Source organism: Oncorhynchus clarkii, unplaced genomic scaffold (genome assembly GCF_045791955.1).
Source record: "Oncorhynchus clarkii lewisi isolate Uvic-CL-2024 unplaced genomic scaffold, UVic_Ocla_1.0 unplaced_contig_7596_pilon_pilon, whole genome shotgun sequence".
NCBI classification, from domain to species: Eukaryota; Metazoa; Chordata; class Actinopteri; order Salmoniformes; family Salmonidae; genus Oncorhynchus; species Oncorhynchus clarkii.
The window spans coordinates 119,657-143,743 of record NW_027261112.1 but is presented as its reverse complement, the minus strand read 5'-3'; the positions used below and the strand labels follow the sequence as shown (position 1 = coordinate 143,743).

Genomic DNA, 24,087 nt, shown 5'->3' with positions numbered 1-24,087 from the left:
CATAAAGAGGATGTACGGCCAAGTAAACAAGTTTATCACGTGGAATTGTATTGCTTTGTGGAATAAAAAGCTTTTTTGGGGGGGCGGGGGGGGGGGGATGTATTCAAGGGACGGTCTTGTGATCAAAGCACGATGACTCCGCTAGGCCTTTTCTGATTAGAGAAGCCTAACATGGACTGATTCCAGAGGAGAGGAAGAATTTGTAATGCTTATGGGCTTAGTTCTTAAACAGCCTTCACCTTAATAAGTCTGTAGATGGAACACCATGAAGAGGAGACGAGGACCCACTGAACACACACTGGCCTTAATAAGTCTGTAGATGGAACACCATGAAGAGGAGACGAGGACCCACTGAACACACACTGGCCTTAATAAGTCTGTAGATGGAACACCATGAAGAGGAGACGAGGACCCACTGAACACACACTGGCCTTAATAAGTCTGTAGATGGAACACCATGAAGAGGAGACGAGGACCCACTGGACACACACTGGCCTTAATAAGTCTGTAGATGGAACACCATGAAGAGGAGACGAGGACCCACTGGACACACACTGGCCTTAATAAGTCTGTAGATGGAACACCATGAAGAGGAGACGAGGACCCACTGGACACACACTGGCCTTAATAAGTCTGTAGATGTAACACCATGAAGAGGAGACGAGGACCCACTGGACACACACTGGCCTTAATAAGTCTGTAGATGGAACACCATGAAGAGGAGACGAGGACCCACTGGACACACACTGGCCTTAATAAGTCTGTAGATGGAACACCATGAAGAAGAGACGAGGACCCACTGAACACACACTGGCCTTAATAAGTCTGTAGATGGAACACCATGAAGAAGAGACGAGGACCCACTGAACACACACTGGCCTTAATAAGTCTGTAGATGGAACACCATGAAGAGGAGACGAGGACCCACTGAACACACACTGGCCTTAATAAGTCTGTAGATGGAACACCATGAAGAGGAGACGAGGACCCACTGAACACACACTGGCCTTAATAAGTCTGTAGATGGAACACCATGAAGAGGAGACGAGGACCCACTGGACACACACTGGCCTTAATAAGTCTGTAGATGGAACACCATGAAGAAGAGACGAGGACCCACTGAACACACACTGGCCTTAATAAGTCTGTAGATGGAACACCATGAAGAGGAGACGAGGACCCACTGAACACACACTGGCCTTAATAAGTCTGTAGATGGAACACCATGAAGAGGAGACGAGGACCCACTGAACACACACTGGCCTTAATAAGTCTGTAGATGGAACACCATGAAGAGGAGATGAGGACCCACTGGACACACACTGGCTGAATCAACATTCAATGAAATTACGTTGAACCAACGTGGAATAGACGTTGAACTGACGTCTGTCACCAGTGGGGAGATACAGACTGAAACATCCACTATGTCTAGCAGCCAGTCCACTTCTTCTGTCTAAAATAAAATATATTTTCTGCACGCTAGTAAAGTCACCAAACAGTTTCTGAAAGTTCAGGATCAAACTAGTAGCGGTACAGTAGATGGAACAACACAAGGGCACCTGGGCTCCCCATCTCCCACTGCAATGTAAATGCATCAACAACAACAATTCATATTTCATAGCCTGTCAAATGATGCGTGTTCGATCCTTTTCAAATCGTCCAAACCAATGCAAAGGTTCTGTGGCTTTCAAGGACATGCATAAGGCATGTGGCTGTAGAAACAAAAAAACGACAGAACTAAAAAAGTTACTATTGTTAATTTAACCAGTACAGTAGCTCTTGACTTATCCAGCAGATACATCAGGCAGCAGGGCAGGTATGGCATAGGAGAATTGGCTAAGTGGCTAGCTTCAAAGCAAATCATAAAAGTGCTAAAATGGTACAGTTTCACCACAACAACTGCAACCCCCCCCCCCCCCCCACACAAAAAAAAGAAGGTGTTAGACCGTACGGCCAGCCAAGCTATAAAACCAGGAAGTCAAACCCCCAGACTGTGTCCCAAATGGCACCCTATTCCCTATATAGTGCATATATAGTGCACTACTTTTGACCAGAATCCTCTGGGGCCTGGTCAAAAGTAGTACACTATATAGGGAATAGGCTGCCATTTGCGACTCAACCCAGACCTGTAAAGTCTTCTCCACTTTGTTTTCAGAAGGCTGTTTTTGCTTAAACAAACAGTGGTGTCTTACTTCATTCTGCCCGGCAACAGTCCTCTTAACGCAGTGACACCTGCCTGTCAGAGTGTCAGCTATCGATGACGGACAACGTGTCCAGGAACAACACTACCTTTGTGTGTTTGCATGCCAATCTCTCAGAGGACTTTAATGAAGATGGACAGGAAATGGGGGGGTGGGGCTCGCACAGAAAATGACCACATATAGATTCTAGAATCCAAAGGATTTTTTTTTATTAAGGGGCTTTTATCAATGCATAAGAATTACTCAGAGAAACAGAGATTATTTCAAGATAATCCAAAAGGAAGATCATAGGGATTATATAGGATTTTGTCCTGCAAAGAATAAGGCAAGCAGAGTTTTGTTAGTGTTAAAAATGGTGCTGTTTCTTTGCAGCTTGCGTCAAAGGTAAACATAGGCTAAAGCATTGATGGTAAGACTCTGTCTGTCTCGCAAGATAAATTCTAAATCATTTCTGGGAAACCTTTTATTTGGTAGAGGCACATTATTTTACTTTGGCAACTGGTTATTTGGACTTGCAGGCCACTCCTAACCTCCTAGGTTTACAGGTATGTTACCAGACAGAGCGAGAGGGGGTATTTCCTGGTGCGGGATTGTTTTTTCAAAGAGAGACACAATAAACACAATTGTCTTTCATGTGCTTCCCCAATTGTTATTTTAACCACAAAGTATCCACAATGACTACAAATTAGCTTAAATGTATATTACAAAGTACTACAAAAACTGACACTATAATTCCCCTAGCCTGATCCCTAAAGTGTGTTTATACACAATATGCCAGCTCATGCGGTAAAGTCATTAAACAGGTATTATTGTTTACCGTCGTAATTTGACGAGACACAAAAGGGAAAGAATGTAATGTCATTTCCGTGACCTCACAGCAAAATTATGAACCGTTTTAGCTTGTGGCGCAGCGAAACCAAGAGGGAGGTATAATTCTTATTTATACAGTGTTCCCTAGAGAGATCCTCAGCTTTAAACCGACAAACCTGAGCTGCCTTTTTCTGACAAGTTGTGTGTTTTCAAAAGAGTTAGTGGAGCTCATAACTCTGAAGAAATGAAAGGTGCTTTAAGTCGTCCATTAACTGTTCAACTGAGAAGCCCTAACAGTGAGGCCTTGCCTTTTGTCTGTGTATTATCGCTAATAACACAATAAATAACCAGAGATTGTTCTTAGGGAACAGTATTGTGGCCTATGTCTTTGTGAGGAAAATAACACACAATATATAGCATCATCAACTTACAATACAACAACAAAAAGATTGCATTGGTTTTGTATGATATTGTCGACAGTGTGTGTTCGTGTTCTGTCGGGGTTGCACACGTCTGGCTCTGTGTTGGGAGAGGTCAAACAGGAGGGAAGGATTCTGATAGATATTACTGCTCTGGCTTACCTCGTTACCCCTCCCCATTATTTGAGTAAGGGGTCCCCTGAAGGGGTACGAGGGGTGAGAGGGGCCTTGGGGGCGGGGTGGAGGTTCAAAGGTCATAATAGGCCTAACTGATGTCATTAGCAGGTCATCAGTATGGTCAGGAAATGCTGTGTGGATACACAGAGGTAACCCTGGGATGACAGAGGTCACAGCACATTCATTGTATTAATAACTCATTGATGGAAGGTCATTGAAGCACCCTGCAGACAGACACACACTACTGGTTGAGGACAGTATGTCTGTTGAAGGATTTATCCACACGTATCTTAATGTTAACACTAATGAGAATAGAAGGATATAAAGGACTTTGGAATGTCCCAATGTTCATTTGGAATGAAGTGTTAGAAATAGTTTGATTGTGGTTGAGTTTTGTCAATTGATGCTGGTGTGTGTGGTTGAGTGTATGCTGGTGTGTGTGGTTGAGTGTATGCTGGAGTGTGTGGTTGAGTGTATGCTGGTGTGTGTGGTTGAGTGTATGCTGGTGTGTGTGGTTGAGTGTATGCTGGTGTGTGTGGTTGAGTGTATGCTGGTGTGTGTGGTTGAGTGTATGCTGGTGTGTGTGGTTGAGTGTATGCTGTTGTGTGTGGTTGAGTGTATGCTGGTGTGTGTGGTTGAGTGTATGCTGGTGTGTGTGGTTGAGTGTATGCTGGTGTGTGTGGTTGAGTGTATGCTGGTGTATGTGGTTGAGTGTATGCTGTTGTGCGTGAACGTGTGGTTGTACCGAACATGGTCGCCGTTTACGAGTTCAGTTCCAACTTTTTTCATGTTTACCTTTCCTTTATTGAACAGAAAGTTCATATTATTATCACCTATGACCGCCAAGCAGTTCATACTATTATCACCTATGACCGCCAAGCAGTTCATACTATTATCACCTATGACCGCCAAGCAGTTCATGCTATTATCATCTAGGATCAGCAAGCAGTTCATACTATTCACCTATGACCGCAAAGCAGTTCATACTATTATCACCTATGACCGCCAAGCAGTTCATACTATTATCATCTATGACCGCCAAGCAGTTCATACTATTATCATCTATGACCGCCAAGCAGTTCATACTATTATCACCTATGACCGCCAAGCAGTTCATACTATTATCATCTATGACCGCCAAGCTGTTCATACTATTATCATCTATGACCGTCAAGCAGTTCATACTATTATCACCTATGACCGCCAAGCAGTTCATACTATTATCATCTATGACCACCAAGCAGTTCATGCTATTATCATCTAGGATCAGCAAGCAGTTCATACTATTATCATCAATGACCGCCAAGCTGTTCATACTATTATCATCTATGACCGCCAAGCTGTTCATACTATTATCATCTATGACCGCCAAGCAGTTCATACTATTATCATCTATGACCGCCAAGCAGTTCATACTATTATCATCTATGACCACCAAGCAGTTAATGCTATTAGCATCTATGACCGCCAAGCAGTTCATACTATTATCATCTATGACCGTCAAGCAGTTCATACTATTATCACCTATGACCGCCAAGCAGTTCATACTATTATCATCTATGACCACCAAGCAGTTCATAATATTATCATCTATGACCGCCAAGCTGTTCATACTATTATCATCTATGACCGCCAAGCAGTTCATACTATTATCATCTATGACCACCAAGCAGCTCATACTATTATCATCTATGACAGCCAAGTAGTTCATACTATTATCATCTATGACCGCCAAGCAGTTCATACTATTATCATCTATGACCGCCAAGCAGTTCATACTATTATCATCTATGACCGCCAAGCAGTTCATACTATTATCATCTATGACTGCCAAGCAGTTCATACTATTATCATCTATGACCGTCAAGCAGTTCATACTATTATGTGTGTGCGTGGGTGCGTGTGTGTGTGGCCGTACCTGTTTTCCTCAGTGGGAAGTCGTCCTGTCCGTCCTGAGGGGAGGGGAGTGTGTAGTGGCAGACAGGAGACATGCCTCCCAGGGGAGAAGAACTCTGGTCCAGAGACGTGTGGTGGGAGGACCTGGACACAGAACACACAGCGCCAACACGTCACAAATCTTGGTTTATTTCTTCTTGCCAGGTGCAAATAGTGATATATATATAAATATATATACATCATTTTGAATGATAAATAGTAACTAGAAAAGTTCATTTTCCTGAAGAAAAATGGTGTGCTTGCTTTAGACTGTCTAGTAGTGGAAGAAGTTACTAGACAGAATCACAACAGTGGGTAGTGGAAGAAGTTACTAGACAGAATCACAACAGTGGGTAGTGGAAGACGTTACTAGACAGAATCACAACAGTGGGTAGTGGAAGAAGTTACTAGACAGAATCACAACAGTGGGTAGTGGAAGAAGTTACTAGACAGAATCACAACAGTGGGTAGTGGAAGAAGTTACTAGACAGAATCACAACAGTGGGTAGTGGAAGAAGTTACTAGACAGAATCACAACAGTGGGTAGAGGAAGAAGTTACTAGAAAGAATCACAACAGTGGGTAGTGGAAGAAGTTACTAGACAGAATCACAACAGTGTGTACTTACGTGTACCAGAGCTTGGGGTGGTGGATGAGCATGTGTGTGGCTCCGGCAGTAGACAGGTCCTTGTTTGATTTACTCAACAGAAACTCTTGGAGTTTCTGCTTCACCTCATTACTGGCCACAGCACCTGTGAGACCAGCAGCCAGAGAGAGACAGGGATTGGGGTCACCCTGGGGCTCAGGGGGTACAGACTCAGAGAGAGACCGGGATTGGGGTCACCCTGGGGCTCAGGGGGTACAGACTCAGAGAGGGACCGGGATTGGGGTCACCCTGGGGCTCAGGGGGTACAGACTTAGATACTGTGTCCCCTATGGCACACTATTCACTTTGTAGTGCACTACTTAGGTCAAATGAAAAATATTTAAAAAATAGCACACTATATAGGGTATAGGGTGCCATTGGGGACGCAGGGACTGTTTACCAAAGGTATATCAATACAGCACTGTATTCCTACAGTAGATTTCATCACATCCACACATATTGTTGCATTGAAATGTTAGAGACTGGGTTTAGCTATTCTATAGTATGTTTTCATCACATCCACACATTGTATTGCTCTGAAATATTTCACATTGTATCGTTTTTGACTATATCCATAACTAGCACACCAAATATCATGTATTTTATTTCTCATATAATTGATATTTCTGAGTGGATCCACATGTAATGTAGGAACATCTCCCTCTAGTGGGGGAAGAACATGCAACAATAAAGCCCAAGCTACAGCCTTGGCTAGTGTTTCATTAGTCATCACTAGTCACGACAGCCTTGGCTAGTGTTTCATTAGTCATCACTAGTCACTACAGCCTTGGCTAGTGTTTCATTAGTCATCACTAGTCACTACAGCCTTGGCTAGTGTTTCATTAGTCATCACTAGTCACGACAGCCTTGGCTAGTGTTTCATTAGTCATCACTAGTCACTACAGCCTTGGCTAGTGTTTCATTAGTCATCACTAGTCACTACAGCCTTGGCTAGTGTTTCATTAGTCATCACTAGTCACTACAGCCTTGGCTAGTGTTTCATTAGTCATCACTAGTCACTACAGCCTTGGTTAGTGTTTCATTAGTCATCACTAGTCACTACAGCCTTGGCTAGTGTTTCATTAGTCATCACTAGTCACTACAGCCTTGGCTAGTGTTTCATTAGTCATCACTAGTCACTACAGCCTTGGCTAGTTTTTCATTAGTCATCACTAGTCACTACAGCCTTGGCTAGTGTTTCATTAGTCATCACTAGTCACTACAGCCTTGGCTAGTTTTTCATTAGTCATCACTAGTCACTACAGCCTTGGCTAGTGTTTCATCAGTCATCACTAGTCACTACAGCCTTGGCTAGTGTTTCATTAGTCATCACTAGTCACAACAGCCTTGGCTAGTGTTTCATCAGTCATCACTAGTCACAACAGCCTTGGCTAGTTTTTCATTAGTCATCACTAGTCACTACAGCCTTGGCTAGTGTTTCATTAGTCATCACTAGTCACTACAGCCTTGGCTAGTGTTTCATCAGTCATCACTAGTCACTACAGCCTTGGCTAGTGTTTCATTAGTCATCACTAGTCACTACAGCCTTGGCTAGTGTTTCATCAGTCATCACTAGTCACTACAGCCTTGGCTAGTGTTTCATTAGTCATCACTAGTCACTACAGCCTTGGCTAGTGTTTCATTAGTCATCACTAGTCACTACAGCCTTGGCTAGTGTTTCATCAGTCATCACTAGTCACTACAGCCTTGGCTAGTGTTTCATTAGTCATCACTAGTCTCTACAGCCTTGGCTAGTGTTTCATTAGTCATCACTAGTCACAACAGCCTTGGCTAGTGTTTCATCAGTCATCACTAGTCACAACAGCCTTGGCTAGTTTTTCATTAGTCATCACTAGTCACTACAGCCTTGGCTAGTGTTTCATTAGTCATCACTAGTCACTACAGCCTTGGCTAGTGTTTCATTAGTCATCACTAGTCACAACAGCCTTGGTTAGTGTTTCATTAGTCATCACTAGTCACAACAGCCTTGGCTAGTGTTTCATCAGTCATCACTAGTCACAACAGCCTTGGCTAGTTTTTCATTAGTCATCACTAGTCACTACAGCCTTGGCTAGTGTTTCATTAGTCATCACTAGTCACTACAGCCTTGGCTAGTGTTTCATTAGTCATCACTAGTCACTACAGCCTTGGTTAGTGTTTCATTAGTCATCACTAGTCCCTACAGCCTTGGCTAGTGTTTCATTAGTCATCACTAGTCACTACAGCCTTGGTTAGTGTTTCATTAGTCATCACTAGTCCCTACAGCCTTGGCTAGTGTTTCATTAGTCATCACTAGTCACTACAGCCTTGGCTAGTGTTTCATTAGTCATCACTAGTCACTACAGCCTTGGTTAGTGTTTCATTAGTCATCATTAGTCCCTACAGCCTTGGCTAGTGTTTCATCAGTCATCACGAGTCACTACAGCCTTGGTTAGTGTTTCATTAGTCATCACTAGTCACTACAGCCTTGGCTAGTGTTTCATTAGTCATCACTAGTCACTACAGCCTTGGCTAGTGTTTGATTAGTCATCACTAGTCACTACATCCTTGGCTAGTGTTTCATTAGTCACTACAGCCTTGGCTAGTGTTTCATTAGTCATCACTAGTCACTACAGCCTTGGTTAGTGTTTCATTAGTCATCACTAGTCACTACAGCCTTGGTTAGTGTTTCATTAGTCACTACAGCCTTGGCTAGTGTTTCATTAGTCATCACTAGTCACTACAGCCTTTGGCTAGTGTTTCATTAGTCATCACTAGTCACTACAGCCTTGGCTAGTGTTTCATTAGTCATCACTAGTCACTACAGCCTTGGTTAGTGTTTCATTAGTCATCACTAGTCACTACAGCCTTGGCTAGTGTTTCATTAGTCATCACTAGTCACTACAGCCTTGGCTAGTGTTTCTTTAGTCATCACTAGTCACTACAGCCTTGGCTAGTGTTTCATTAGTCATCCCTAGTCACAACAGCCTTGGCTAGTGTTTCATTAGTCATCACTAGTCACTACAGCCTTGGCTAGTGTTTCATTAGTCATCACTAGTCACTACAGCCTTGGCTAGTGTTTCATTAGTCATCACTAGTCACTACAGCATTGGCTAGTGTTTCATTAGTCACTACAGCCTTGGAGCCACAATGACACACGGTGAGTTAGCTGCCTCCAAGGTTTTGGTTGGTAAACTAGCAGTTAGTTATCGATTAATCTCGTTCACGAGCCCTCTATCTGTCTATATATGCAGTATCAATTGAGTTGGGGAGGAGGTTAGTTATCAGTGATTGGGCAGAGAGTTAGCTGTGGTGAGTGGACTCGGTGGTGAACCCTTACTCTCTCTGGTGCGCTCCTTGCCCCTGAGGCTGAGACAGAGGACATGCTGCTCCCTGCGATGTCTCTCCTGCTCCTTCTCCTGCTGGCTCTGCTGCTGCTGCAGCTGCTGCCTCCTCTCCTTCTCCACCAGCTCCTGCTGCTGCTTCATGGCCTGCAGCTCCTGTTGCAGCTAACACACAGAGAGAGAGAGAGAGAGAGAGAGAGAGAGAGAGAGAGAGAGAGAGAGAGAGAGAGAGATACAGAGATACAGAGATACAGAGAGAGAAAGAGAGAGAGAGAGACAGAGATACAGAGATACAGAGAGAGAAAGAGAGAGACAGAGATACAGAGATACAGAGAGAGAAAGAGAGAGAGAGAGAGAGATACAGAGATACAGAGAGAGAGAGAGAGATACAGATACAGAGAGAGAAAGAGAGAGAGAGAGAGATAAAGAGAGAGCGAGAGAGTGAGATACAGAGAGAGAAGGGGACAGAGAGAGAGAGATACAGAGATACAGAGAGAGCAAGAGAGTGAGAGAGAGGGAGATACAGAGATACAGAGAGAGCAAGAGAGTGAGATACAGAGAGAGAGAGAGAGAGAGAGAGAGAGAGAGAGAGAGAGAGAGAGAGAGAGAGAGAGAGAGATCCAGTCAATCAGTCAGTCAGACAGTATGGACCCCAGCCATAGAGTAACAAACTATAGTGGTGAAGGTGCTGTGTAGTGTAGTCCTGGTAAAAAGGGGGAAACCTGTACTGAAAATAACTAGATCATATTGAAGTCACAGCTTTATTCTAAAATGGATCAATCTATACACAATACCCCATAATGACGAAGCAAAAACAGGTTTTTCAACATTTTTGGAAATGTATTAAAAATAAAAACAGGAAATATCACATTTACATAAGTATTCAGACCCTTTACTCAGTACTTTGTTGAAGCACCTTTGGCAACAATTACAGCATTGCGTCTTCTTGGTTATGACTCTACAAACACCTGTATTTTAGGAGTTTCTCTCATTCTTCTTTGCAGATCCTCTCAAGCTGTCAGTTTGGATGGGGAGCGTCGCTGCACAGCTATTTTCAGGTCTCTCCAGAGATGTTCGATCGGGTTCAAGTTCCGGCTCTGGTTGGACCACTCAAGGACGTTAAAAGACTTGTCCCGAAGCCACTCCTGCGTTGTCTTGGCAGTGTGCTTAGGGTCGTTGTCCTGTTGGAAGGTGGACCTTCACCCCAGTCTGAGGTCCTGAGCTCTCTGGAGCCGGTTTTAATCTCTCTGTACTTTGCCCTGTTCATCTTTCCCTCAATCCTGACTAGTCTCCCAGTCCCTGCTGCTGAAAAACATCCCCACAGCATGATGCTGCCTCCACCATGCTTCACCGTAGGAATGGTGCCAGGTTTCCTCCAGACATGACGCTTGGAATTCAAGCCAAAGAGTTCAATCTTGGTTTCATCAGACCAGAGAATCTTGTTTCTCATACTCTGGGAATTCTTAAGGTGCCTTTTGGCAAAAGCCAAGCGGACTGCCATGTGCCTTTTACTGAGGAGTGGCACAGAGCACAGAGACACAGAGCCGTACCTAAAAGAGGGGCTACTTCGGTCGCATGGACGTGGTTTGGGTATGAAAAGTCTGACATGGACCAGAAAACCGTCCTCTGCAAAATATACTACAGGCCGGTCCTGACAACAGGCTCAAACACCACTAACCTCTTTTACCACCTACGCAGGAGTCATGTAGAACAGGCCGGTCCTGACAACAGGCTCAAACACCACTAACCTCTTTACCACCTACGCAGGAGTCATGTAGAACAGGCCGGTCCTGACAACAGGCTCAAACACCACTAACCTCTTTACCACCTACGCAGGAGTCATGTAGAACAGGCCGGTCCTGACAACAGGCTCAAACACCACTAACCTCTTTTACCACCTACGCAGGAGTCATGTAGAACAGGCCGGTCCTGACAACAGGCTCAAACACCACTAACCTCTTTTACCACCTACGCAGGAGTCATGTAGAACAGGCCGGTCCTGACAACAGGCTCAAACACCACTAACCTCTTTTACCACCTACGCAGGAGTCATGTAGAACAGGCCGGTCCTGACAACAGGCTCAAACACCACTAACCTCTTTTACCACCTACGCAGGAGTCATGTAGAACAGGCCGGTCCTGACAACAGGCTCAAACACCACTAACCTCTTTTACCACCTACGCAGGAGTCATGTAGAACAGGCCGGTCCTGACAACAGGCTCAAACACCACTAACCTCTTTTACCACCTACGCAGGAGTCATGTAGAACAGGCCGGTCCTGACAACAGGCTCAAACACAACTAACCTCTTTTACCACCTACGCAGGAGTCATGTAGAACAGGCCGGTCCTGACAACAGGCTCAAACACCACTAACCTCTTTACCACCTACGCAGGAGTCATGTAGAACAGGCCGGTCCTGACAACAGGCTCAAACACCACTAACCTCTTACCACCTACGCAGGAGTCATGTAGAACAGGCCGGTCCAGACAACAGGCTCAAACACCACTAACCTCTTACCACCTACGCAAGAATCTTGTGAGACAGTATGAAGAGAGTCTACGGATGAGACCCAAAAAGAAGGAATAGGCATTTACATGTGGTCATTTTATATGAACTATTTATTCATTGAATTTACAGAAAATGTGCTATATCGTGATATGTATCATTATCGGGATATGAAACGACCTATATCGGGATATGAGATTTTGGCCGGATCGCCCAGCCCTAGTTCCAAACTTCTTCCATTTAATTCCATTTAAGAATGATGGAGGCCACTGTGTTCTTGGGGACCTTCAATGCTGCAGACATTTTTTGGTATCCTGCTACAGATCTGTGCCTCAACACAATCCTGTCTCGGAGCTCTACGGACAATTCCTTCGACCCCATGGCTTGGTTTTTGTTCTGACATGCACTGTCAACTGTGGGACCTTTATATATACAGGTGTGTGCCTTTCCAAATCATGTCCAATCAATTGAAATTACCACAGGTGAACTCAAATCAAGATGTAGAAACACCTCAAGGATGATCAATGGAAACAGGATGCACCCGAGCTCAATTTCGAGTCTCATAGCAGAAGGTCTGAATACTTATGGGGCAGCAGGGTAGCCAAGTGGTTAGAGCGTTGGACTAGTAACCGGAAGGTTGCAAGTTCAAACCCCGAGCTGACAAGGTACAAATCTGTCGCTCTGCCCCTGGCAGTTAACCCACTCCCGTCATTGAAAATAAGAATTTGTTCTTAACTTACTTGCCTGGTTAAATAAAATAAAAATAAATTATGTAAATAAGCTAACCTGTTTTAGCCTTGTCATTATGGGGTATTGTGTGTAGATTGATGATAATTAATTTAATCCATTTTAGAATAAGGCTGTAATGTAAGAAAATGTGGAAAAGGGGAAGGGAATACTTTCCGAATGCACTTGAAGCATTGTTTCCAGTGAGTATCTGTGACTGTTTTTCTCTTAGCATAGCCTATACTCTAGCAACCTTGCATCAAAGATATCGTACCACACACACAAAAATTATGAACTACTATATATTCACTATTACAATACTATACTATTACTATAGTATACTATGCTACTATTACTAAACTATACTATATTATTGCTACTACTATAATATTACTATGCTAATATTACCATACTAATATTACTATACAATTACTATACTATAATATTACTATTACTATACTGCTACTATGCTACTACTATACTATTATAGTGCTGTAGTATACTATTACCACACTATATTATTACTATGCTATACTATGCTAATATTACTATACCAGTGCTATACCATCACTATAATACTACGATGCTTTTACCATACTATTACTATACTATGTCTATACTATACTATTACTATGACATACTATATTATTACTGTACTATTACAATAGCATTACTATACTATCCTACTATTACTATACTATATTATTACTATACTATTACTTATTGTAATAGTATAGTAATGCTATATTATCCCTATACTATACTATTTATATACTATACTATACAGTATTATTGCTATTACTATAAAATTTCTATACTATACCATGCTAATATTACTATGGCTATACTATTACCATACTATACTATTACTATTACTACAATATTACTACACCATACTATCACTATTGCAATAGTATTACTATACTGCTGTATACTACTACCATACTATACATTACTATTACTATAATATTACTATACGATACTACTTCTATTCTATTTCTATACTATTACTATGCTATGCTAATATTGCTAAACTATTACTATACTATTTCTATTCTAGTACTATACTATGATAATATCACTATACTGCTACTATACAATTCTGTACTATTACGATACTATGCTAATATTACTATACTATTACTATACCATGCTAATATTACTATACGACAACTATACTACTACTACGCTATTGCTATACTATTACTATACTAATTATATACTGTTACTATACTATTTATATACTATCACGATACTATTGCCATACGATTCCTATATTATTTCTGTACTATTGCTATACTATACCATATTAGTACTATAATAGTACTATACTATTACTATACTATCCTGCTATTACTATGCTATACTCTATTATTACTATACTATTACTATATTTGGCTATATTATTACTATACTATACTATTTCTATACTGTACTCTGACTATGCTATACTACTGTTTGTAAACTATTGTTCTGTTTAACCGTGAGGGATTCTGACTTTGATTTACTCATGGAGCTGGGCCTGGTGTCAGGTTCTATACTATACTATTCTTTGCTATACAATACTATACTACTGTTGCTAACTATGCTATGCTATACTATTGTTGCTATACTATGCTATACTATACTGTACTATGCTATGCTATACTATACTACTGTTGCCATAGTATACTGTAGTTGATGTTGTAGTCCTGACCTTGAGGTGCTCCTGGAGCTGGGCCTGGTGCTGGCGGGTCAGATTCTCATGCTGCTTCTGGAACTCGCTGATCAGCAGCTGTTTCTGGACCTGCTGCTGTTTCTGGATGAGGAGCAGCTCCTGCTGCAACTGACGCTCCCACATTCCCGGGTCCGAGCCAGGCCCCAGCATCCTCAGGTCTGTACGCAGGTCCAACGGAGACACGGGATCCAAAAGTACCTCTGGCTTAATGTCCACTGGGAGAGGGAGGGAGGGAGGGAATATGAACTATGAGCACAATCTTTTCCTATTTTCTATTCATATTCATAAACATGCCTACATTAGTCTTAGTGAGTTCCCACTCTGCGTTACTTAACAGTCCTGTTGCAGAGAACAAACTGTACTTTGCATTACATGAGTCCCAATACAAAGTGCATGGTGTTTTCAGCAGAGGAAAGAGGAGAAGCTTTCGAAGGGAAAGACAGCTTATGGGCACAGAGCCAAAAGAAAAAAGAGAGAGACAGGAACCAAAGACAGGAACTTCTCCCTGCCTCCTCTCCTCCCTGCCTCTGTCTCTCCTCCTCCCTGCGTCTCCTCTTCTCGTGTCATCCTCGAAAAGCCACAATTATATTACAGTTTCTATAAACAAACAGCAGATCACTTCCTGACACAAAGCCTTCAAGTCTTCAGGGAGCCCACTTAGGGCAACAGCACAGAGACTCAATGGACCCTTGGCACGACATGTCTCAGTAGTTATTTCAAGTATTTACATGAAAATCCTGTCTGTTCACGGCTCCATAAATAAATAAATAAAGCATCCATTTAGGGGATGTGCTCCCTCTTGACTCCCTCCACTCTGCATCATCAACCAGAACACATCTCTGGTTTACAATTTAATGTTTGAAATATTAACAAAATAAAAATACAAATGTTTTGGTGTTCCTCTCTCTCTCTCTCTCTCTCTCTCTCTCTCTCTCTCTCTCTCTCTCTCTCTCTCTCTCTCTCTCTCTCTCTCTCTCTCTCCCTCTCTCCCTCTCTCTCTCTCTCTCTCTCTATCTCTCTCTCTCTCTCTCTATTCAATTCAATTTAAGGGCTTTATTGGCATGGGAAAAGCATATGTTAACATTGCCGAAGCAAGTGAATTAGATAATAAACAAATTTGAAATAAACAATAAAAATGAACAGTAAACATTACACTCCAAAAGTTCCAAAAGAATAAAAACATTACAAATGTCATATTATGTGCAAATAGTTCAAGTACAAAAGGGACAATAAATAAACATAAATATGGGATGAATTTACATTGGTGTTTGTTCTTCGCTGGTTCCCTTTTCTTGTGGCAACAGGTCACAAATCTTGCTGCTGTGGTTGCACACTGTGTTATTTTACCAATAAATATGGGAGTTTATCAAAATTAGGTTTGTTTTTAAATTATTTGTGTATCTGTGTAATCTGAGGGAAATATGTCTCTAATATGGTCATACATTTGGCATTAGGTTAAGAAGTGCAGCTCAGTTTCCACCTCATATTCTGGGCAGTGAGCACATAGGTCTGCCTACGGCGGCCTTTCTCAATAGCAAGGCTATGCTCACTGAGTCTGTACAAAGTCAAAGCTTTCCTTAAGTTTGGGTCAGTCACAGTGGTCAGGTATTCTGTCACTGTGTACTCTCTGTTTAGGGCCAAATAGCATTCTAGTTTGTTCAGTTTTTTTGTGAATTCTTTCCAATATGTCAAGTAATTATCTTTTTGTTTCCTCATGGTTGTGTTGCTGTCCTGGTGCTGGGGTCCTTTGTTTTCTCATGATTGTGTTGCTGTCCTGGTGCTCTGTAGGGTGTGTTTGTGTTTGTGAACAGAGCCCCAGGACCAGCTTGCTGAGGGGACTCTTCTCCAGGTTTATCTCTCTGTAGGTGATGGCTTTGCTATGGAAGGTTTGGGAATCTCTTCCTTTTAGGTGGTTGTGGAATTTAACAGCTCTTTTCAGGATTTTGATCATTAGCGGGTATCGGCCTAATTCTGCTCTGCAAGCATTATTTGGTGTTTTACGTTGTACACAAAATATATTTTTGCAGAATTCTGCATGGAGAGTCTCAATTTGGTGTTTGGCCCATTTTGTGAATTCTTGGTTGGTGAGCGGACCCCAGACCTCACAACCATAAAGGGCAATGGGTTCTACAACTGATTCAAGTATTTTTTGCCAGATCCTAATTGGTATGTCAAAATGTTTTCTCTCTGCCCCAGACGAGAGGATGGTTAAACCCAGGTTACCTTTACATGAACTTCCGGCGCCGACAGAGATGGCCGCCTCGCTTCGCGTTCCTAGGAAACTATGCAGTTTTTTGTTTTTTTACGTGTTATTTCTTACATTAGTACCCCAGGTCATCTTAGGTTTCATTACATACAGTCGAGAAGAACTACTGAATATAAGATCAGCATCAACTCACCATCAGTACGACCAAGAATATGTTTTTCGCGACGCGGATCCTGTGTTCTGCCTTACAAGCAGGACAACGGAGTGGATCCTATGCAGCGACCCAAAAAAACGACTCCGAAAGAGAGGGAAACGAGGCGGTCTTCTGGTCAGACTCCGGAGACGGGCACAGCGCACACCACTCCCTAGCATTCTTCTTGCCAATGTCCAGTCTCTTGACAACAAGGTTGATGAAATCCGAGCAAGGGTAGCATTCCAGAGGGACATCAGAGACTGTAACGTTCTTTGCTTCACGGAAACGTGGCTTACTGGAGAGACGCAATCCGAAGCGGTGCAGCCAACAGGTTTCTCCACGCATCGCGCAGACAGGAAAAAACATCTTTCTGGTAAAAAGAGGGGCGGGGGCGTATGCCTTATGACTAACGTGACATGGTGCGATGAAAGAAACATACAGGAACTCAAATCCTTCTGTTCACCTGATTTAGAATTCCTCACAATCAAATGTAGACCGCATTATCTACCAAGAGAATTCTCTTCGATTATAATCACAGCCGTATATATCCCCCCCCAAGCAGACACATCGATGGCTCTGAACGAACTTTATTTAACTCTCTGCAAACTGGAAACAATTTATCCGGAGGCTGCATTCATTGTAGCTGGGGATTTTAACAAGGCTAATCTGAAAACAAGACTCCCCAAATTTTATCAGCATATCGATTGCGCAACCAGGGGAGGAAAGACCTTGGACCATTGTTACTCTAACTTCCGCGACGCATATAAGGCCCTGCCCCGCCCCCCTTTCGGAAAAGCTGACCACGACTCCATTTTGTTGATCCCTGCCTACAGACAGAAACTAAAACAAGAGGCTCCCACGCTGAGGTCTGTCCAACGCTGGTCCGACCAAGCTGACTCCACACTCCAAGACTGCTTCCATCACGTGGACTGGGAGATGTTTCGTATTGCGTCAGATAACAACATTGACGAATACGCTGATTCGGTGTGCGAGTTCATTAGAACATGCGTTGAAGATGTCGTTCCCATAGCAACGATTAAAACATTCCCTAACCAGAAACCGTGGATTGATGGCAGCATTCGTGTGAAACTGAAAGCGCGAACCACTGCTTTTAATCAGGGCAAGGTGTCTGGTAACATGACCAAATACAAACAGTGCAGCTATTCCCTCCGCAAGGCTATCAAACAAGCTAAGCGCCAGTACAGAGACAAAGTAGAATCTCAATTCAACGGCTCAGACACAAGAGGCATGTGGCAGGGTCTACAGTCAATCACGGACTACAGGAAGAAACCCAGCCCAGTCACGGACCAGGATGTCTTGCTCCCAGGCAGACTAAATAACTTTTTTGCCCGCTTTGAGGACAATACAGTGCCACTGACACGGCCTGCAACGAAAACATGCAGTCTCTCCTTCACTGCAGCCGAGGTGAGTAAGACATTTAAACGTGTTAACCCTCGCAAGGCTGCAGGCCCAGATGGCATCCCCAGCCGCGCCCTCAGAGCATGCGCAGACCAGCTGGCCGGTGTGTTTACGGACATATTCAATCAATCCCTATACCAGTCTGCTGTTCCCACATGCTTCAAGAGGGCCACCATTGTTCCTGTTCCCAAGAAAGCTAAGGTAACTGAGCTAAATGACTACCGCCCCGTAGCACTCACATCCGTCATCATGAAGTGCTTTGAGAGACTAGTCAAGGACCATATCACCTCCACCCTACCTGACACCCTAGACCCACTCCAATTTGCTTACCGCCCAAATAGGTCCACAGACGATGCAATCTCAACCACACTGCACACTGCCCTAACCCATCTGGACAAGAGGAATACCTATGTGAGAATGCTGTTCATCGACTACAGCTCGGCATTCAACACCATAGTACCCTCCAAGCTCGTCATCAAGCTCGAGACCCTGGGTCTCGACCCCGCCCTGTGCAACTGGGTACTGGACTTCCTGACGGGCCGCCCCCAGGTGGTGAGGGTAGGCAACAACATCTCCTCCCCGCTGATCCTCAACACTGGGGCCCCACAAGGTTGCGTTCTGAGCCCTCTCCTGTACTCCCTGTTCACCCACGACTGCGTGGCCACGCACGCCTCCAACTCAATCATCAAGTTTGCGGACGACACAACAGTGGTAGGCTTGATTACCAACAACGATGAGACGGCCTACAGGGAGGAGGTGAGGGCCCTCGGAGTGTGGTGTCAGGAAAACAACCTCACACTCAACGTCAACAAAACTAAGGAGATGATTGTGGACTTCAGGAAACAGCAGAGGGAACACCCCCCTATCCACATCGATGGAACAGTAGTGGAGAGGGTAGCAAGTTTTAAGTTCCTCGGCATACACATCACAGACAAACTGAATTGGTCCACTCACACAGACAGCATCGTGAAGAAGGCGCAGCAGCGCCTCTTCAACCTCAGGAGGCTGAAGAAATTCGGCTTGTCACCAAAAGCACTCACAAACTTCTACAGATGCACAATCGAGAGCATCCTGGCGGGCTGTATCACCGCCTGGTATGGCAACTGCACCGCCCTCAACCGTAAGGCTCTCCAGAGGGTAGTGAGGTCTGCACAACGCATCACCGGGGGCAAACTACCTGCCCTCCAGGACACCTACACCACCCGATGTCACAGGAAGGCCATAAAGATCATCAAGGACATCAACCACCCGAGCCACTGCCTGTTCACCCCGCTATCATCCAGAAGGCGAGGTCAGTACAGGTGCATCAAAGCTGGGACCGAGAGACTGAAAAACAGCTTCTATCTCAAGGCCATCAGACTGTTAAACAGCCACCACTAACACTGAGTGGCTGCTGCCAACACACTGACACTGACTCAACTCCAGCCACTTTAATAATGGGAATTGATGGGAAATGATGTAAAAATATCACTAGCCACTTTAAACAATGCTACCTTATATAAATGTTACTTACCCTACATTATTCATCTCATACGCATACGTATATACTGTACTCTATATCATCGACGGTATCCTTATGTAATACATGTATCACTAGCCACTTTATACTATACTATGCCACTTTGTTTACATACTCATCTCATTTGTACATACTGTACCCGATACCATCTACTGTATCTTGCCTATGCTGCTCTGTACCATCACTCATTCATATATCCTTGTGTACATATTCTTTATCCCCTTACACTGTGTACAAGACAGTAGTTTTGGAATTGTTAGTTAGATTACTTGTTATTACTGCATTGTCGGAACTAGAAGCACAAGCATTTCGCTACACTCGCATTAACATCTGCTAACCATGTGTATGTGACAAATAAAATTTGATTTGATTTGATTTGATTTGAGGTTAGTGTGTCACTGTATCTCTCCTCCTCTCATTTACACCATAGAGGACAAGGCTAGTCCATCTCTCTTCCCCAGAGGAGAGGATGGTTTAACCCAGGTTACTGTGTCACTGTATCTCTCCTCCTCTCATTTACACCATAGAGGACAAGGCTAGTCCATCTCTCTTCCCCAGAGGAGAGGATGGTTTAACCCAGGTTACTGTGTCACTGTATCTCTCCTCCTCTCATTTACACCATAGAGGACAAGGCTAGTCCATCTCTCTGCCCCAGAGGAGAGGATGGTTAAACCCAGGTTACTGTGTCACTGTATCTCTCCTCCTCTCATTTACACCATAGAGGACAAGGCTAGTCCATCTCTCTGCCCCAGAGGAGAGGATGGTTAAACCCAGGTTACTGTGTCACTGTATCTCTCCTCCTCTCATTTACACCATAGAGGACAAGGCTAGTCCATCTCTCTTCCCCAGAGGAGAGGATGGTTAAACCCAGGTTACTGTGTCACTGTATCTCTCCTCCTCTCATTTACACCATAGAGGACAAGGCTAGTCCATCTCTCTTCCCCAGAGGAGAGGATGGTTTAACCCAGGTTACTGTGTCACTGTATCTCTCCTCCTGTCATATGAGGTTATGGAGAACAGCAAGCCTTTTGTTTTAAAGCAACCCATGTCTCATAATACCAGATAGTAACTACTGTTCTCTGGTGACAGGACATTTTGTTCACTGCTACGTTTAGCTTTTTACCAACTCTTAGAGAATATTCTAGTTCTATTCTTGTCATGGCATCAGTCACATTGTGAGAAGAGTTCACACTGTACAGGCCTTATACATGTCTCTTCCATTTTTAGCCTGAAAGAAAATATTCAAACCTACTTAAAATGCCAAAGGCTGAGGGGAGATTTATCGGGTGCATTCACTGCCGTAATCTTCTCAAGGGTCACATTTAGGAGAACAAATACAGGCAGTGTTTCAGGCAGCACCTGTTGTGAGAGTCCTGACAGCGTTCACTGTACCTGTTCACACTATGGGAATCGGTGGCCACTAGAAGCGTGCATCCCAAATGACACCATATTCCCCATATAGGGTTCTGGTCAAAAGTAGTGCACTATAAATGGAATAGGGTGCCATTTGGGACGCAGCCTAAGCTTTCCTCACTCGTGCTGCACATGTAAAACACATAAAATGTCAAACCCAAGTTGGTCAGAGTTGAGCCCTACCAGAAAAGGTCTCCATTAGCCCAGTTGTCCGTGAACAACATACCTTCCCTGTTATAGTGTTCACTGATAATGTGAAACATATTGTCTTTCCTCCGCTTGGTGGTGGCGGTGCAAGCAGTTTTTCATTACACCATCCAACCAACCCCTCTGTGTGGTGCAGCGGGCGGCGCTGTCGTTATAAATGATTATAAATAGAAACATTAAAGCAAGTGCCGCAATCCTGGGCTCTGACAACCCCACACCCTTTCCACCACCACTACCACCCTAACTGGCTGCCATGGTAACGTTTGCAGGCGGCGGGCAGGCGTCATAATAATGTCCCTCCTTCCTGCAGAACAGATATCGAGTCTTGTTGCGTGTTTTCTCCTTGTCTCATCCTTCCTATCCTAGCTACAGTTGCTGTGTGACACTGGGGCTTGGGTAGGTAAACTACCATCATCCTATTTAGACTGTTATCGCTATGTAAGAGTTGATACATTGGGAGAAAAAAATAAAAAATTCATACACACATCATGCCACAAACACAATAATAATGATTGCATTGTAACCTGTACCTTGTCTTGAGAAAGGCTACATGAATGGAATCAAAGATACCATCACCATATTTCCTTATCCTCCCAGTTTGTGTTTTGTTTACTTGATGCTAGGGGTTTTCTCATTTCTTTGTTACATTCAGAGAGTGAAGAGAGCAAAGGGGACTCCCCCAAGACTGTACTTCATCTCCCTCCCTCCCTCCCTCCCTCCCTCCCTCCCTCCCTCCCTCGCCCTCTCTCTCTCCTCTCTCTCTTCTCTCTCTCTCTCCTCTGTGTTCTAAAAACAGCTCATTTTAAATAACAGAGGAACTCCTGTCAAAGAGCAGCCCAGCACCTGTAGCACACAGCCTTCCTCTAGTGACAGGGAATATTCATCTTAGTGGTAAGTACTTGACAAAATACTATCTTGTAGCAGCACCGGAGGTGTTCCAGGCGCAGCGGTGAACCTGTGAACCAATGAAAGGGCTGCGTACGGCAGTGAGTCAGACAGACAGCAAGGACCCTGGCGGTACGGTGCTGCTGCTTCTCTAATGGTATTAAATACAGCCAGAGAAACACCTGCTGGCTGGCTGCAGTGAGTCAGACAGACAGCAAGGACCCTGGCGGTACGGTGCTGCTGCTTCTCTCTGCTGGCTGGCTGCAGTGAGTCAGACAGACAGCAAGGACCCTAGCGGTACGGTGCTGTTGCTTCTCTAATGGTATTAAATATAGCCAGAGAAACACCTGCTGGCTGGCTGAGGGAAAACCCAGCACTATGATGTCTTATTCATTTAATATTTAATTCCCTACCCTCACTGTGACGGGTATTAAGACGCTCCACTTTGATCTGGAGAATCCAGCTGAGGCTCCATCAGAATCATACAGCACAGCTCTGTGACTCCATCAGAATCATACAGCACAGCTCTGTGACTCCATCAGAATCATACAGCACAGCTCTGTGACTCCATCAGAATCATACAGCACAGCTCTGTGACTCCATCAGAATCATACAGCACAGCTCTGTGACTCCATCAGAATCATACAGCACAGCTCTGTGACTCCATCAGAATCATACAGCACAGCTCTGTGACTCATCAGAATCATACAGCACAGCTCTGTGACTCATCAGAATCATACAGCACAGCTCTGTGACTCCATCAGAATCATACAGCACAGCTCTGTGACTCATCAGAATCATACAGCACAGCTCTGTGACTCAATCAGAATCATACAGCACAGCTCTGTGACTCCATCAGAATTATACAGCACAGCTCTGTGACTCCATCAGAATCATACAGCACAGCTCTGTGACTCAATCAGAATCAATCAGCACAGCATTGTGGCTCCCAACCTATCGAGGTTCCAGCAGAATCATAGAGCACAACACAGCGATGTGACTCCTCCCCTTACAGAAAGGAAATGGTTATCACATGAAAGGAAATGGTTATCACATGTTGCTTTACATGTTTTCACATTATTACATTAACTTCACATAAGATCACAAGTGATCACATGACAACATGTGTTTTTGGAACACTTCACGTGTTCACAAGTGAAATTCATGTGTGTTTTTTCGTAAGGGTCCAAGCTCTAAAAGGTGAGGAAAAAGGACACCTTTGACCTTATTTCCTATTTAGTGCACTACTTTTGACCAGAGACATATCGACCCTGTTCAAAAGTAGGGCACTATAAATACAGTTGAAGTCGGAAGTTTACATACACTTAGGTTGGAATCATTAAAACTCGTTTTTCAACATCTCCACAAATTTCAGACTACGGTTTGCAACTGCACATGGGGACAAAGATCGTACTTTTTGGAGAAATGTCCTCTAGTCTGATGAAACAAATATAGAACTGTTTGGACATAATGACCATCGTTATGTTTGGAGGAAAAAAGGGGAGACTTGCAAGCCGAAGAACACCATCCCAACCGTGAAGCACGGGGGTGGCAGCATCATGTTGTGGGGTTGCTTTTCTGCAGGAGGGACAGGTGAACTTCACAAAATAGATGGCATCATGACGTAGGAAAATTAGGTGGATATATTGAAGCAACATCTCAAGACATCAGTCAGGAAGTTAACGCTTGTTTGCAAATGGGTCTTCCAAATGGACAATGACCCGAAGCATACTTGCAAAGTTGTGGCAAAATGACTTAAGGACAACAAAATCAAGGTATTGGAG

At 43.7% G+C, this 24,087-nt stretch overlaps 1 protein-coding gene across 6 annotated transcripts in view; it reads right to left on the bottom strand.

Moving 5' to 3' along the window:
- The window catches only part of LOC139404895 (histone deacetylase 9-B-like), a 67,000-nt gene that overhangs the window by 23,333 nt on the left and 19,580 nt on the right, over window positions 1-24,087 (bottom strand). For 3 of the 6 annotated variants that reach the window (XM_071147432.1, XM_071147437.1, XM_071147436.1), the window contains 4 exons: window positions 14,441-14,676; window positions 9,507-9,675; window positions 6,170-6,302; window positions 5,526-5,647 (listed from right to left, as the gene is read on the bottom strand). In XM_071147432.1, coding sequence (XP_071003533.1) covers window positions 5,526-5,647; window positions 6,170-6,302; window positions 9,507-9,675; window positions 14,441-14,676 — 660 coding nt within the window. The remainder of the gene's footprint in view (window positions 1-5,525; window positions 5,648-6,169; window positions 6,303-9,506; window positions 9,676-14,440; window positions 14,677-24,087) is intronic. The other 3 variants (XM_071147435.1, XM_071147434.1, XM_071147433.1) reach the window with 3 other exon arrangements.